Here is a 13,770-nt window from a genome sequence, read left to right as displayed (position 1 = left end):
TCGGTAGACCTGCCGCTTGCGTGTCAAACTTGGCAGAGGAATGGGGAGTGTTCAGCCGAGGCGACCGTTTGGAGTCGGGTTTGTTAGCAGCTCGAGGGCTTTTGCCGTCGCTGGAGACGCGCGAAGAGGACGAGTGCGAGCGCTCCAGAGTCAGAATACTGCTTCGATGTGTTCGCCCCGACATCGAGCTCGGCTTTGATTTGCGAGGTAACGCGGATCCTGTGCTTGGCAAGCACTGCTTGCTTGACTTTCTGTAATATCCAAGTATCCACGCCCTTTCAAGACCGCTTCAACGTGGATATGAGCGGTACAGCAGTACCGTGGAATGTGCTGCGGTTGTTATCGAAAGTATGGGAAGAGAAGCATGGAAATGGTAAATGTTGAAGAAAAAGCGTCATGGATGGATTGAGTCTAGTTAGGCGTCGGCCTTCTTTGATTTCTTCTTGGCCGGCATCGACACGTAGTCGCTGACCGAAGCAGCGGCCTTGGAGTCTGTTGTCGTCTTCGAACTCTGTAAGAACATCAGCAAATAAAAAGCAAGTTAGACGCGAATTCGTGAAGGAGCAACACACAAGTTTCGCGTACCTTCTGGCTGAGGAACTTCTGCTTGAGCGCCTCGACGGAAGTGGCGCGCTTGTTCTCCTCCTGAGCCTCGGCCTTCTGTTTCTTGCGCTTCTTGCTCGTCTCCTTCTCGCTGGGGGCGACGTACTCGGCCATCTTGTCGGCCTTACGCTTCTGCAGCACCCGAAGCTTCTCCTCGTGCTTCTTCTGCTTCTTCATGGCCTTGCGCTCGTGCTCCTTCATGAAGTACTCACCGCTCTCGATCTCCTTGTCCACCTTGCTGGCCGTCGGCGCCGGCGGGAACGGCGTGTACTCCTTCTTCTCACGCACCTTCTTGGGCTTCTTGGTCTGCACGTTCTGCTTCTTGAAGTTGGGCAGGAATCGCTCCCAGTTCTCATCTTTGAGCTTGGGGTCCTTGGCCAGCTCGCGCTTGATCATGAGGCGCTTGACGTTGTAGATCGGGTGGATGTTGGCGAAGCAGTCCTCCACAATCTTGCGCACGTTGCGCAGACCGTGGTAGCTGCCCATAGCCGACACGGTGTTACCCTGAACCAGCACGTAGCAGTTGGTGAGCAGCTCAATGGCCTTGAGCGTGGCTCCGTCGGGGCCCACAAGCCGCTGACGACGCTTGACGAAGCGCTCCTTGTTGCGCACGAGGCCGCCGATCTTGATGATGTCGCACTGCACGTCGTCGTCCAGGATCTTGACCGCCTGGTTCACGGGGATGCTGCGTGCCAGCAGCTTGATGAGGTCGCGCGCCTTGAGCACGATGTACGGGTCGGTGGTCTTGCGCGTGGTGCGCACCGTCATGCTGCCCTCCACGAGGTTGAGCTCGCACGAGATCTTGTGCGCGTCCAGCGCCTTGGTGACGATGGGCCAGACCTCCCGCAGGTACTTCTCACGGTACTTGGGGAAGAGCGTGGCGAACGAGCTCTCCTCCAGCAGGTTGGGCATCTTGATCTTCTTGCCGGCGTTCTTGTTGTCGTCAATCTCGTCCTGCCATGGGTCGATCTTCCAGTGGTCGATGTCCTCGCTGTCCCAGGGCTTGTCCTTGCGGTGGTTCTTCTTGGCGTCGCGGGCCTCCGCCTCCACGTGGTTGCGCGGCGCGTCGCCGTCGAACTGCTCCATCGTCGCTACAAGTTGCTGGTGTGATGGCTGCAATAGACTGACTGACACGCCCGCCAGCCAATTCGATGGCGCCGTAACTGATATGATTGCAGTTAATGGTAGATAGTGACAACAACAGATGGCTTGGCAAACATAACTTTTCACGAATGGTTCGGTAACTTTTACAGTTTCGGTGTTTTTTTACACTTTGAGCCCGACACTCCAAAAGGCTCGGGTGAGCTGCCACAAGCGTCTAGAGCTGTAAATTTCGCTTGATGAGTCTTATTGAAGTTGCGAGCATCCGTCAGTTTGCTGCAGTCCACGAGGCCAAGCACGTCGTTTCGCCTTGCTCGACTTAGCAAGCAATCCCGCACTTGCAGTTGTCAACAAAACCACTCTGCAATCCTGCGGGCCATACTTCGAGGGCTTGTATGGTTTTTGTGGGGCTGAACACAAGTCTTGCGTTGTTGGACTCCTCTCGCATGAAGTAGACCGTACGAGTATCCGGATAGACGGCAGCCAAAGCGATTGGTACCAGGATAAACTTATGAAAGCCAAATGTTAATAATCGCTCCTACCCCTACATTCTCTAGGTTTGTGGACGCTCTCAATCGTGTTGGGCAATGCGGTGCCGTCGCCGACGCTTTTGCCAGCTCGAGACATACAAATCATTCCGCCAGGAACGTGACATGGAGGCTGGAAGATTCCAGTCGAGTCGTGCCATCAAAGTCAATATGTAGGACTTAGCCACTGCTACGGTAGACGCGCCTATACTCCTTTCGGATACTTGCTGTCCCAGCAGAGCCCCCAGGCGATTCTTGGCTTGACTTTTGAAGCGAAGCACTTCAAGTGCGCCCGTGACCTGACCGCGGTGCCCGCGGTGCAAAGAAACCGCCCGTCGTGTGGCGCACACCGCGGCGCGGCGAGAAACGTCGTTGGGCGGAATCCATTCCACGGGCGCCAAACAGCCTTCAGTTGGTCGGCAGCCCCCTCACTCTCGAGATCCCTCGGCGATGGCAGACCTGCATGCGGCGCTCCCAGTGTGTGATCTCCGCCCCGACGACGACGAGCCAGAAGAGGAGGACCCGCGCCGGAACAGCCTCGCCAGCGGCGAAAGCAGCGCCCTGATCGTCAAGCCACCGCCGCTTCAACTGGCCGTGGCGGCCGAAACGTCCATGCAGAACCCAGCCAACGCCGAGCTCGTGTACCCGTGGGTGGCCTCGGACCCGGGCGCGGTGAGCATTATCACCGAGTCCTCCATGATGACGCCCACGACGCTGTACGCCACGGCGGTGCGCTCGGAGCCGGGTCCGCGTCGCGAGGGCGTCACGACGGCGCTCCTGGCCAACAGTCCGCATACCTTAAAGAACAACAGGAGCTGCAGCACGGAGAAGCCGCTGGGCTACGGCACCAACGTCTCGATGCAGCGCAGGCATTCGATCTTGCGCATGAGCGCCAGCAAGACTTCCAGCGGCCATGGGTTGAGGAAAAGCGCGTCCGTGGAGTTCGTTCTGGACCACGCGCATCAGCAGGCGGCCCAGAGCATCCACGCGAGCACTTCGTCTATCGGCCGAGAGCCGCGGTACGTAGCATCAACATTTATGTTGTGGAGAAGGAATCGAATAATCTGACTATGGTGTGCTGTGCTTTCCTGTGCCAACCCTGCAGCCGCCTGACTTTCGAGGAGAAAGCGGAGCTGTACCGAGTTCGTCCTGATCTCGAAATCGGCCCAGCTCCGTATTATAACGAAAAACTTGAAGAGCTCAACCGCAGGAATCAGCGCCGCATCATCTTTGCCATGTTCGGCGGCATGATCTCCATCGTCTTGTTGCTCGTCTTCTTCTCCATGTGGGAGCAGAACAAGTGAGTCGGCATAGATCCGTCTGACTCACGCTGCAGCGACTGGTGAAGAAGCGACGGCCCGATCGGTTTGTGGCCTGCATGATCTACAGCCAGCTCGACAGATGCGCCTTCATCGCAGACCGAGAGCAAGCATCGCGTGTGGATATCCTTATGTAAATTGTTTGTACTGCGCGCGTACTGCGCGCCGCTGAACACTACGAGCAGCCGAGCGTGGCGAGAAGACTTGGAGGAAGAGACGTCCGTGATGCCAGACACGACGCGCCAATGCCCCCAATGCCGCGCCGCCATAGTATACCTTTATCACCATATAACATACTTGTAGGTAGCTATTCTTCACAGCGTACCGAGCCAGCAGAAGCCAAAATACAGCGCCAATGTTCGTGCCATCCTTTTAATCGCCGTCATCTTGCCAGACGATCGCCGCCATGCAACTTCAATCCCGCCTAATCCGATATCGTATTCAACAGGACCATGCGATTATGTGCACCACACCACCCACCGCTTCCACCCGCTTCGACATGCATTTTCAACACCAAGTCTGCACTGCAGCTGCCCGACCTGCGTACTCGCCCAGAAGCCATGCGCCTCATCACCCACAACCTGCTCATGTGCAATAAGAAGGGCGTCGAGAACGGCTACCCGCTGGCCATCGAGGTCGCGGAGGTGGAGGTCGTGGCCTGCGCCTTCCAGGCCGCCTTTGTGCGCAAGATGCTGACCAAGCTGGACTGGAGCGCCTTCCTCGCTGGCGCCAAGGCGCTCAAGCTTGCGGACGGACTGCCCGAGACGCTGCCGAGCTCCGAGGAGGGCGCGACGAACGAAGAGACGCTGCGCAAGATCCACCACGCGCTGCTGGAGGTGCACGTGAAGCAGGGCAAGCTCGTGTGCCCGGAGTCCGGCCGCGCGTTCCCCATCATCGACGGCATCCCCAACATGCTCCTGAATGAGGACGAGGTCTAAGCCGAGCGAGGACAGAGGGCGTCACTGCTCTCCTGATAGATAGATATTCACAAACATGCTCGTTTTTGCCTTGTATCTGTGTGAGCTTGAACCGAGCTGAGCCTTGTGCGATGCCAAAACTAGGTTCATTATTTCCATGGAGCAATCTTGAAAACCCCATCTCTTTCGCCCTTCATCGTATCGACAGAGACGGAGACTTCACAGGTGCAAGCCGCGCTTTAAATGACTAAATCTGCAGGCTTCCGGAAGTAGTCCGTGGTGTTCTTGGAGTTGTCGTAGCTGGGATCGAGAAGAATAGACATGGGTTAGCAAGCATCCCAAAACGCAATTCGCCAGCACAAAGACGTACCGGTCATCATCATCGTCGTCATGGCGATCGTCCTTGTCCGACGGTCCTAGCTGCGCTACTGCCTTAATCCACTGGATACGCAGCTCAAAGTCACCCTCCTTTTGATCGGCGATGGCGAAGCCAACCTATTGGCATGAAAACAGGATTGTGGTGATTATGGTTAGAGATACTGCTTGAAAGGGCATGCTGCGCGTCGAATGGACCAAATCTTACGCTTTTTAGCTTCGAGGGATCGAGTTCCGTCTCGTCGTCAAGTTTGACGAAGCCCTTCGCTGTCAGCAAGAAGTCCCGGAATGGAAGCTAGCAGAAGGATTATTAGTCGACGCACAGTTCAAGGTTCGATAACAAACCAAACTACGCAAAGCCACAATGCATTCAAGAAGCAAGGTCACGTACAGTAACATCCACCCACTCGTTAGGAGGCGTCCGGAGGAAACCCTGAGCGAGCGAGCAAACAGAAAATTAGACAGAAGCTCACAGAAAGAAAGCGTATCGAGGTTTCAACTTACCATGTGCAAGTTGAAGGGGTTCCAGCTTTCCATTTGCACGTTCATACGGTACTCACGTCCGTCTGTCATAATTCGCATGCTAATGCCTTCGTAGCCATGCAAGAGAAGCTCTTGCGGCACCGACGCCCGCACAGCGCAGTAGCCGCTACGCACGACACCCACTTCGGTCGGCTGGCAATCCATGCTCAGTCGCCCAGTAAACACAGCTACCAAACACGCGTCAGCAACCTAAGCGCACTTCGGACCAACTCACTCGGAACTCACCAGAGGGGACATTGTCCTTGTTCTTGACTGCATGGATCAACCGCTTCGACTTAAACTCTTCCTCCTCCACCTCCTTCTCTGGTTCACCGTTGTAAAAGCCCCACTTGCACTCCGACAGTCCTAACGAGTTGTAACAATTGCATTAAGGTCAGATTTTTCGTCTGCACCACCAGAAGCAGCAGCCTCTGCACCGTTCGGCGCTGCCCAGCGCTATCCAGAGAACAACAGCCAGTTGATTCATACCTCCAATAGATCTGTCACTGGACGCCGTCCAGTTGGCCACCGATTCCTTGGCGTTGAACAGGAAAATGTCCTTCTCCGGCTGCAGCTTGAGCTGGAAACCGAGCGCTGCAGCACCAACACGCACGGCCGTCAGCACCGATAGATAACCCGGTAATGTAGTGCAGGACTCGTACACTGCTTGGAGCTGAGGATCGTGGCGTTCATAGACGTCAACGCCTTGCGCCACAAGCCCATGGTGACCGTCTGCTGCTCTTCCCGACGCCAAGCTGGGGCTTGTGCGGTTCGCCTGATAGTCGCACTTAGTGTGAAATATCCATGTGGGCCACACCGCGTACGTTTTAAGCCTCCTTTTTACCCCCACGTCATTTTACGCATCGATTTAACCACTTTTCGATTGGAATTGCTGCAGGCGCATTGGGTCGCTATGAGTCTCCACCTGCCCAAGCACCACTGGGGCACGCGGGGCATGGACGCCTACGAGAAGCTGGAGTGCATCGGCGCCGGCACGTACGGGTACGTGTCTGCAGTGTACAGCAGCGATCGCTCTCCCCTGGCCATCGGATGGCGGATTTTAGTCTAATAATTACGCGTGATGTGTCTATAGCCAAGTGTACATGGCTAAGGACAAGGCCACGGGCGAAGTGGTGGCGATCAAGAAGATCCGCAGTCTTAACGAAGTGCAGGGCGTGAGTTTGCAGCCAATTGAAGGCCAATTGGAGACTGTAGAGCTGCTTAAAGTGACCTTAATGCTGTGTTATTGGCTGTGTCTGTAGCTGCCGGTGACAACCATCCGCGAGATCAAAGTGCTCAAGTGTCTGAACCACCCGAACCTCGTCGAGCTCAAGGAAGTGGTGGTTTCATCTGAGAATGACGATGATGACGGTGAGGAAATCTTGCTGGACTTCGACTGAAGGTTGCGATGGACAGCAGAGCTGAAATGGTTTGTGGGTTGGTGTGTGTGATTGATGCACAGCGGAGTTCACGGACAAGGATGAGCCGCTGGACTACTGCCACGGATCCATCTACTTGGTGCTGGAGTATCTCGAGCACGACTTGACGGGTCTCATTGACCGGCAGCACCCGTGAGTAGCAGTCTTGTTGCGTATCGTTGACAAAGTGATGCTGATTTTTTGCCCTGGAACAATGACACAGCTTCGATGATACGGAGATCAAGTGCCTGATGAAGCAGTTGCTGGACGTCATGCAGTACATGCACTCCATTGACATCATCCACCGGTAAGTGATTGCTTGATGCACTAAACAATACTTGACGAGGAACGCTGACCACTCATGGGTGCGTGGACAGAGACATCAAGTGCTCCAATTTGCTGATGACGAGAGATCACCTGCTCAAAGTTGCAGACTTTGGATTGGCGCGCTCCTTGCGTGGTGACCAGCTTTTCACGAACAAGGTGGTCACGTTGTGGTACCGCCCACCCGAGCTGCTCCTTGGTGCCACGAGCTATGATGCGAGTATTGACATGTGGAGCATTGGCTGTGTGTTTGCCGAGCTGTACATTGGTCACCCTATCTTCCAGGGCAAGACGGAGCTGGAGCAAATTACGAAAATCTTCGACATTTGCGGCACACCGACTACGGAATCCTGGCCTGATTACAAGTTCTTGACGCACAGCAGTACCTTTGTTCCTGAAAAACCGAAGCCGAAGCGCCTGCGTGAGTATTTGATGCGCGAAACCACTGCGCGTAAGAGGATATTGCCCAAGGGCGCGCTCGAGCTGATGGAAGCCCTGCTCGTGTTGGACCCGGAGCAGCGGTTGACGGCTTCGGATTGCCTCAACTCGCACTACTTCAAGGCTCGGCCCTTGCCTCCGAGTGATCCGAAGAAGCTCCCTCCCATCACAAACCTTCCGCCGTCCCATGAATATCAGACCAAGAAGATCCGCCGCGAACAGGCGAAGCAGTTGAACGGTGGTGGTAACAATCACAGCAACAGTAATACGGGAGCTGGAGGTGCTGGAGGTCGTGCGTCACGCCCGACTAGCCCTCCGGGTGCGAGTAGTGGCGGTCGCTCGAAACAAAACGCTGCGAAGGATGGTGCCGAGGTGTCTGTGAAAACTGAGATCAAGAGAGAAGAGGATCCTGGTAAAAAGAGACGACGTGTGGCGTAAGGGCATCGTCCGAGCAGCAAAGCATGTGTTGAGCTCGTTCATGCGGTGCTTTGCTCTCGATCGTGACTCATCGAGCTGTTAGGTCTTTGAATATACGCGTAAAACGTCAGAACGGAGGTATAGCAAACGCAGATTTGATTGCGCCGTTAAAGGAGGCGATATCCTGGCTCGATGCTGTTAATGAGTGAGGTAGCGGTTCCGGGACGACGATGGCGATGGCACGGTCTTTTGAAGCTGAGGTGCAGCACCAAGTCAGCAACACGCAGCCGAGCGAGGAGGAAACAAAACAGAACGCGTTTACCTGCAGAAGTAGCGATGGATTCTTGGTCTTGACGATGCTGTTGACCTCCTGCAAACCAAGAAACGTCAACGTGTTAGCGGATGCCAGTTAAAACGGAGAGGATCGAAAAGCATAGTGGCGACATACGTGAAGACGCGTCTGCAGCACTTGAAGACGCGACTTCATGGAGGTGTAGCGGAAGGTTATGTGCTGGCGGATCGTGTCCTCCGAGGCGCGCATAAAGTCTACGGAGAGGAGCTCGATGAACTTGTACTCCATGTTCTGGATGAAGTCCAACCGCGCTCGGCCATCGGCCTGCATGAGGTACACTGCAAGATGATTGTGCGGCTCCTTGATGCAGTTGTTGAGCATACGAATCAACACGTTGGCGTAATCAGCGAAGTCCACCATGAGTTTCTGCTGCTCTTGCATGGCGTGGAAGCTCTCCAGGTCGCAGGTGTGTGTGTACAGGAAGAACAGGTCGCTCTCAGTGGAAAGCTCGAGGCGAACCACGTGGATGTCGGTATCACTTCCCTGGAGATGGAGCGTTAATCTTGAGCCTGGAAAGATTCGACCCGCAATTCGAAGGAAAACGCACCAGAATCAAGATCTTCACCTTGATCGCTTCAAGAGTTCCGATCTGTTGTGGAGTGTTGTCGGCATCCTGTTGATGGAGGCATCAGGGGTAATCCATCCGTGTTAGTTTTACGCTCTTATGGATTTCGAAGACCGGAGCGCAAGGTGCTTTACTTGGATTCGAAGCTCGAAGGGCGTTTCTCGGTCGTAGATCACTCGGAAGCCGCCGGCTGAAGAACTCGCCACCAAAAGTCATCAGCCATTTGATCCAGCTTCAGACAGTAAATCCACTTGGTCGTACCTAAACTCGGATCCAGCTCGTCTGTGGTGCTCACTGGAACGTGTGCTTCGCCGTCGGCACCACTCACATCAACATACCTCGACGAAGACCCGAGGGAAGACGAGCTCATAGCCATGGTTATCGCCGGTGCTGCGAAGACTTCCTACACTCTGCTGGGTGCCGAACAAGCTGACCGTTTTGGTTTTATTGCACGACAGACACCAAGAGTCGTTCGTTGGCCCACACATGTCATTATTGTTGCTAAAAATACGGGATCGAGGTGACCGAAATGACCTTGATGTGCTTCGCAAGACTGGCATCCCTGCATTGCCGACACGCTTGGACTTCAAGAAGGGGAAGGCAAGAAAATCTCGCTCTGGGCGAGACATTTCAGAGCTCGTGATGGTATCTCCGGGCAGTGGTAGCAGAAATGGAGAGGTTTCGTTGTCGACTAGCGACCCGGTAACATTGCGTGAAGAAGGAGAGGCTATCACGTTGGACAACTTCGATGAGACCGACGCGTTGGCCGATCCCATCCTGGATAGTCCCCGCTCCATCGAGGTGCGGAACCCATACCAGCGTAGAACTTTACTACGATAGTTTCAACTAAATTTCTTATTGATCTGACAAAATTCTAGGCATGTCGGATGCTTGGAGTCGAGCCGGAAGAGCTCATCCAGAGACCGCTCGAGTATTTTATCCGATCCGCGAAAAACGGGAGGGCTGAGGATCGAGAGTTCATCGCTAAACGTGCGGCTCGATACGAGAAGAATCGTCAAGTGCAGCTTCGTAATGTGCGAGCGCAGCGGCGCGAGCTTGTCGAAGCTCAGCTGGGAGGGGTTCATAGCAGTATGTCGCTGAGGACACGCAGCTTCTGTCGATCGCCCGTGGGTGCTGCTCGACTTGGCTTTGCAGGGTCAAATAGCTGCTCAAGTTCGCAACACGAATTCACTGTGATTGAGCAGGAGAAAAAGGAGCTCCGGCGGATTCAGCAGCGCCAAGCGCTCGAGATGCAGCAGATGCTAAACTTTGAGCTCAAAATGACCGAACTCCACCAGGAACGCGAGAAAAAGGAGCGCGAACAAAAGCGTCGAGAGGAACAGTTTGCAAAGGAGCAACGACGAAGGCAGCGAGAAGCTGATGAGCAGCGGCGTCGGAAGGAGATCGAAAGAGCGGAGCAGTGTCGACTAGAACTGGAGTTGGCACGAAAACAGGCTCAACAACAGCAAGTGGAGAATCTGCGTCGCGAACAGCGCGCCAAGCAAGAAGAGGCTCGCAGACAACGTGATGTTCAACTAAGTGAGAAAGAGCGACTGCGCCACCAGGAAGAAGCGCGGATGCAAAACGAGCTTTACCAGCTTGCTCAGGAGCGCGAAGCAACTCGCAAGTTACAGGAAATGCAGGAGCGGGAGGAAAAACTCCTGGAAGAACGTGAGCGCCAACGACAAGCTAAGTCACAGGAGATGGCGGACAAGCAGGCACGGAATACCGCACGCATCGCGAATGTATTGCACGAAAAGGATCTGCAACGCAAGGCTCAGCTTGAGGAGGCAGCTCGAAAGCAGCAGCACAGTGAAGAGCGTCGCCGTGCATTTGAGGAGGAACGAAGAGCAAAAGAGGAGGAGCTGCGCCTCCAGGCTCAGCGGAAGAAGGAAGAGATCGAGACTGTGCAGAGCCAACTGGCGTTAATAGAGGAACAGCGACGAGAGCGGCTACGACTGCAAGAGCGGGAGGCGGAAGCGCGTCTAATGCAGCGCGAGCGCGAGAAGCAGCAACAGCTCGAAGCCCAACAACGCGAGGAGAGACGCTTGGAACGAGAGCGACGCCGAGCGTATGAGCGCATGGAAGCCCAACTCCACCAGAAACGATCCGCAATCCTCCAGAAGACGGAGGAGAAGGCCAAGGTGGCGCAGATGATGCAGCGGCAAAAGCATGCGTCTGTGCGTGCTCGACTGCAAGAGGCCAAGCTGCGTGAAGAAGAGATCCAGACTGCACTGATGCGCAAGAACAAGCAGAACGAGTATCGCTCGAACCTGCTACTATCTCGCATCGAGAACGACAACCTGCGTACACAGCAACTGAAGGAGCAGCGCGCGAATCTCATCCGGCGTCGCCAGCAGATCAAGCAGACTGCAAGCCGTCAGAAACATGAAATCCTCGAGACCTTCTACAAGATGAAAGTCACGAAAAAGTTCGAGCTGCCCAAGCACATTGTTGCGAGTATCGAGCGGCCGCGGTCGGCGTCAGCGACAATGCTGCATTCCCAGTCGTTTACTACAGTAGAAGACTTATCGACGGCGAAGTCCCGAGATCGAGTACCGAGGACCAGCAGAAGACCCACGAGTGCTACGGCTAGGCGTCCACGCAGTGCTGCTTCAACCTCCAGTCGTCGACCTGTCACGAGCCGCGATCACCGCAGTCCGATAGACGACGGGCCTCCTCACAGCGCGGACGACATCAAGCAGCCACCTCAAAATGAAACAGACGAGGAGCGACGAGACGCAGCGATCAACGAACTCCGCCGACAGCAGAACGAAGAGCTGCTCAAGGTTCTGGAGGAGGAGCACCACGCTGAAGAGCAGCGGGAGCATCTTTTACGCCAAGCAAGCAGCGATCGTCGCGAGCGTGTGCGTATGGAGAAGCTCTTCGACAAAGAGCGGGCTCTCGCCAGCGAGCGCATCATGCAGCTCACCGACCGCCACGAGCGCGCCTTGGCCTCCAAGATGGACGAGCTGTAATATAGATTCCCACAGGTATCAAACCACTTCAACTTGGACCGACAATATAACGACACACAGGGATTCGACGTAACCCACATAAATAGCCCATCGTCTGGCATAGAACCTTCTCTTCTCATTTTCCAAAGTGTTCCGCCCATGCCAAGTTCCGACGTGGAGACCAGCAGTGACGAGACCGGCGGCGGCGGAGGCGCGCGCAGACGCAGCAGGAGCAGCATGTGGAGGCTGCTGGAGCAGGCGGCCAAGAACGCGTCGGCCAACGCGTCGGGCTACGTGAGCTCCGTGCAAGAGAAAGCGCAGAGTCTGGCGGCCGCCGTGCAGGACGAGGCCGCGATTTTGCTGCACAGCGCCATGGGCGCCGCGCGCGTGGGGCCCGTGGACGAGATTCTGTACGAGGAGCTGGCAGACTTCGAGGACTTCTCGAGCTTCTTCTCGGCCGAGGAGCACACGCACGAGATCGCGCGCGCCATGGACGAGGACGACGAGGTCCACGAGCTGCACGACGCGCTGGTGCCGCTGGAGCTGAGCTACGACGAGTTCTGGCGCCGCTACTTCTTCCGCCTGCAGCAGGCGGAGAGGATCGAGCAGCAGAGGCAGCAGCAGCGCGCGCTGGCGGAGAGCAAGCGGCCGCCCGAGGAGAACGACGAGGAGGACGTGGACACGGACTCGGTGGGCGAGCAGGAGGACGCGCTCGCGGGCGACTTGGAGCACAAGCAGCCGCCGCTGTCCCCTCCCGCTGGACAGAAGAGGGAGGAGACTGACGGTGAGGACCAGGAGGGCGTGTGGCTGCTGCGCGCGGCCAGGGACGCCGAGCGACGCGCCGCGACGCAGTGGCGCCAGAAGGCCAGGGACCTGCACCACCAGCTGCAGGAAGCCAAGCAGAGCTACGACGAGAAGGAGCAGAAGGCGCTCAAGGAGTGGGAGGAGCAGCTGCAGGCGCTGTGTGATACGTACGAGACCAAGATGGCTGCGGCCACGATGCAGATTGATGAAGCGCGCGCCGCCGGCTACGATGAAGGTGTGAGGGAGAGCCAGGCCATCGTGGAGAGCTTACAGCAGAAGGCGGAGGAGGATATGGTGCGCCTGAGGATGGAGATCGCGGAAGGGCGCGGAGCGGCGTCGGATCACGAGAGGGTGGCGGCGTTGACGAAGGAGAAGGAGGAGCTGCAGAAGGCCCTTCAAGCGGCCCGTGAACGTCTGGCTGAGCTGGAGAAGCGTGAAGCAGCGCGGCAGGAAGATAAGCCGGGAGCTGCGGCTCTGGCCGAGCTGACGAAGGAGAAGGACCTGTGGCGTATGCGGGCTCTGAAGATGAAGAAGCTCAAAGACCTGGTGCAGGCAGAACTCACTACGTTGCGACAACAGCGTGATGTCGCTGCTGCTGCCACGTCGAGCTCTGACAACGCCCAAGCCGCCGGATCTGACGACCACAGCAAACTTCAAGCGCGTATGAACGAACTGCAGACGCAACTGGCGAACGCTTTGGCCGGCGCAGAAGCGCGTGGACGTGAAGCCTACGAAAAGGGTGTAGAAGCGGGCAAGGCGGACGCTGACCAACGTGCAAAGCAAGAGCGTGACCAAGCTTTCCAAGATGGCTACAAGAAGGCCCAAGCTGAGGCCAAGAGTGAGATGGGCGTGCTCAAGGCCGAGCTTGGTATGTTCCGTGCATTCCACGAGAGTGCGGCCCACTGCGCTGATCACGTTGGTGGTGACACGGAAGGCCTGCTGGATGATTCGCTGGATGACATCTCGCTGGCAGACGGCCAGCCTCTCTGTTCACCAACCTCATCGGTCTCGATATTTACTGACAACGGCAAGAACGACTTCTCCTCTGAAGTCCCCAAGTCTACGGACGACTGGGGCGAGTGGTAGATGCGTTGTTGACCCGCGTGCTGCATGTAGAACGATCCACCAAGA

The 13,770-nt window shown here is 56.2% G+C and overlaps 8 protein-coding genes across 8 annotated transcripts; 5 read left to right on the top strand and 3 right to left on the bottom strand.

Annotated features, from left to right (window-relative positions):
• Nucleotides 1-415: 415 nt before the first annotated feature.
• PHYSODRAFT_477367 (hypothetical protein) lies at nucleotides 416-1,689 on the bottom strand (the record flags this gene model as incomplete). The annotated part of the gene is made up of 2 exons (XM_009519476.1): nucleotides 416-502; nucleotides 586-1,689. 2 exons carry the CDS (start codon nucleotides 1,687-1,689, stop codon nucleotides 416-418), a joined length of 1,191 nt encoding a protein of 396 aa, XP_009517771.1.
• Nucleotides 1,690-2,702: 1,013 nt separating this feature from the next.
• Nucleotides 2,703-3,768, top strand: PHYSODRAFT_538473 (hypothetical protein). The gene is made up of 2 exons (XM_009519475.1): nucleotides 2,703-3,250; nucleotides 3,337-3,768. The coding sequence occupies exons 1-2, from the start codon at nucleotides 2,844-2,846 to the stop codon at nucleotides 3,533-3,535; spliced, it is 606 nt and encodes a 201-aa protein (XP_009517770.1). The 5' UTR covers nucleotides 2,703-2,843; the 3' UTR covers nucleotides 3,536-3,768.
• A 308-nt stretch (nucleotides 3,769-4,076) lies between these two features.
• On the top strand, nucleotides 4,077-4,488 carry PHYSODRAFT_553490 (hypothetical protein; the record flags this gene model as incomplete). Its single annotated transcript, XM_009519474.1, has 1 exon — nucleotides 4,077-4,488. The coding sequence occupies exon 1, from the start codon at nucleotides 4,111-4,113 to the stop codon at nucleotides 4,486-4,488; it is 378 nt and encodes a 125-aa protein (XP_009517769.1). The 5' UTR covers nucleotides 4,077-4,110.
• A 218-nt stretch (nucleotides 4,489-4,706) lies between these two features.
• PHYSODRAFT_553488 (hypothetical protein) lies at nucleotides 4,707-6,115 on the bottom strand (the record flags this gene model as incomplete). The annotated part of the gene is made up of 8 exons (XM_009519473.1): nucleotides 6,027-6,115; nucleotides 5,854-5,958; nucleotides 5,611-5,730; nucleotides 5,347-5,552; nucleotides 5,234-5,275; nucleotides 5,051-5,137; nucleotides 4,838-4,962; nucleotides 4,707-4,767 (listed from the first exon to the last, which is right to left on the bottom strand). Exons 1-8 carry the CDS (start codon nucleotides 6,085-6,087, stop codon nucleotides 4,707-4,709), a joined length of 807 nt encoding a protein of 268 aa, XP_009517768.1. The 5' UTR covers nucleotides 6,088-6,115.
• Nucleotides 6,116-6,277: 162 nt separating this feature from the next.
• Nucleotides 6,278-8,090, top strand: PHYSODRAFT_349530 (hypothetical protein; the record flags this gene model as incomplete). The annotated part of the gene is made up of 6 exons (XM_009519472.1): nucleotides 6,278-6,366; nucleotides 6,458-6,539; nucleotides 6,627-6,735; nucleotides 6,827-6,935; nucleotides 7,006-7,089; nucleotides 7,160-8,090. The coding sequence occupies 6 exons, from the start codon at nucleotides 6,278-6,280 to the stop codon at nucleotides 7,980-7,982; spliced, it is 1,296 nt and encodes a 431-aa protein (XP_009517767.1). The 3' UTR covers nucleotides 7,983-8,090.
• Nucleotides 8,091-8,159: 69 nt separating this feature from the next.
• On the bottom strand, nucleotides 8,160-9,248 carry PHYSODRAFT_476401 (hypothetical protein; the record flags this gene model as incomplete). The annotated part of the gene is made up of 6 exons (XM_009519471.1): nucleotides 8,160-8,216; nucleotides 8,284-8,331; nucleotides 8,410-8,796; nucleotides 8,861-8,926; nucleotides 9,013-9,068; nucleotides 9,140-9,248. The coding sequence occupies 6 exons, from the start codon at nucleotides 9,246-9,248 to the stop codon at nucleotides 8,160-8,162; spliced, it is 723 nt and encodes a 240-aa protein (XP_009517766.1).
• Nucleotides 9,249-9,520: 272 nt separating this feature from the next.
• PHYSODRAFT_295268 (hypothetical protein) lies at nucleotides 9,521-11,856 on the top strand (the record flags this gene model as incomplete). Its single annotated transcript, XM_009519470.1, has 2 exons — nucleotides 9,521-9,679; nucleotides 9,757-11,856. The coding sequence occupies 2 exons, from the start codon at nucleotides 9,521-9,523 to the stop codon at nucleotides 11,854-11,856; spliced, it is 2,259 nt and encodes a 752-aa protein (XP_009517765.1).
• A 216-nt stretch (nucleotides 11,857-12,072) lies between these two features.
• Nucleotides 12,073-13,725, top strand: PHYSODRAFT_471854 (hypothetical protein; the record flags this gene model as incomplete). The annotated part of the gene is made up of 2 exons (XM_009519469.1): nucleotides 12,073-12,510; nucleotides 12,604-13,725. 2 exons carry the CDS (start codon nucleotides 12,073-12,075, stop codon nucleotides 13,723-13,725), a joined length of 1,560 nt encoding a protein of 519 aa, XP_009517764.1.
• Nucleotides 13,726-13,770: the final 45 nt, after the last annotated feature.

Source organism: Phytophthora sojae (assembly GCF_000149755.1).
Source record: "Phytophthora sojae unplaced genomic scaffold PHYSOscaffold_1, whole genome shotgun sequence".
NCBI lineage: Eukaryota > Oomycota > Peronosporomycetes > Peronosporales > Peronosporaceae > Phytophthora > Phytophthora sojae.
Note: the sequence above shows the minus strand (reverse complement) of the source record. Positions and strands in the feature narration are given on the sequence as shown.

Bases quoted from the DNA above. Each gene is read 5' to 3' on its own strand.
- PHYSODRAFT_538473 (XM_009519475.1), top strand. From the start codon at position 2,844: ATGCAGAACCCAGCCAACGCCGAGCTCGTGTACCCGTGGGTGGCCTCG. The intron at 3,251-3,336 runs GTACGTAGCATC...CCAACCCTGCAG, and splicing joins TCTATCGGCCGAGAGCCGCG to CCGCCTGACTTTCGAGGAGA.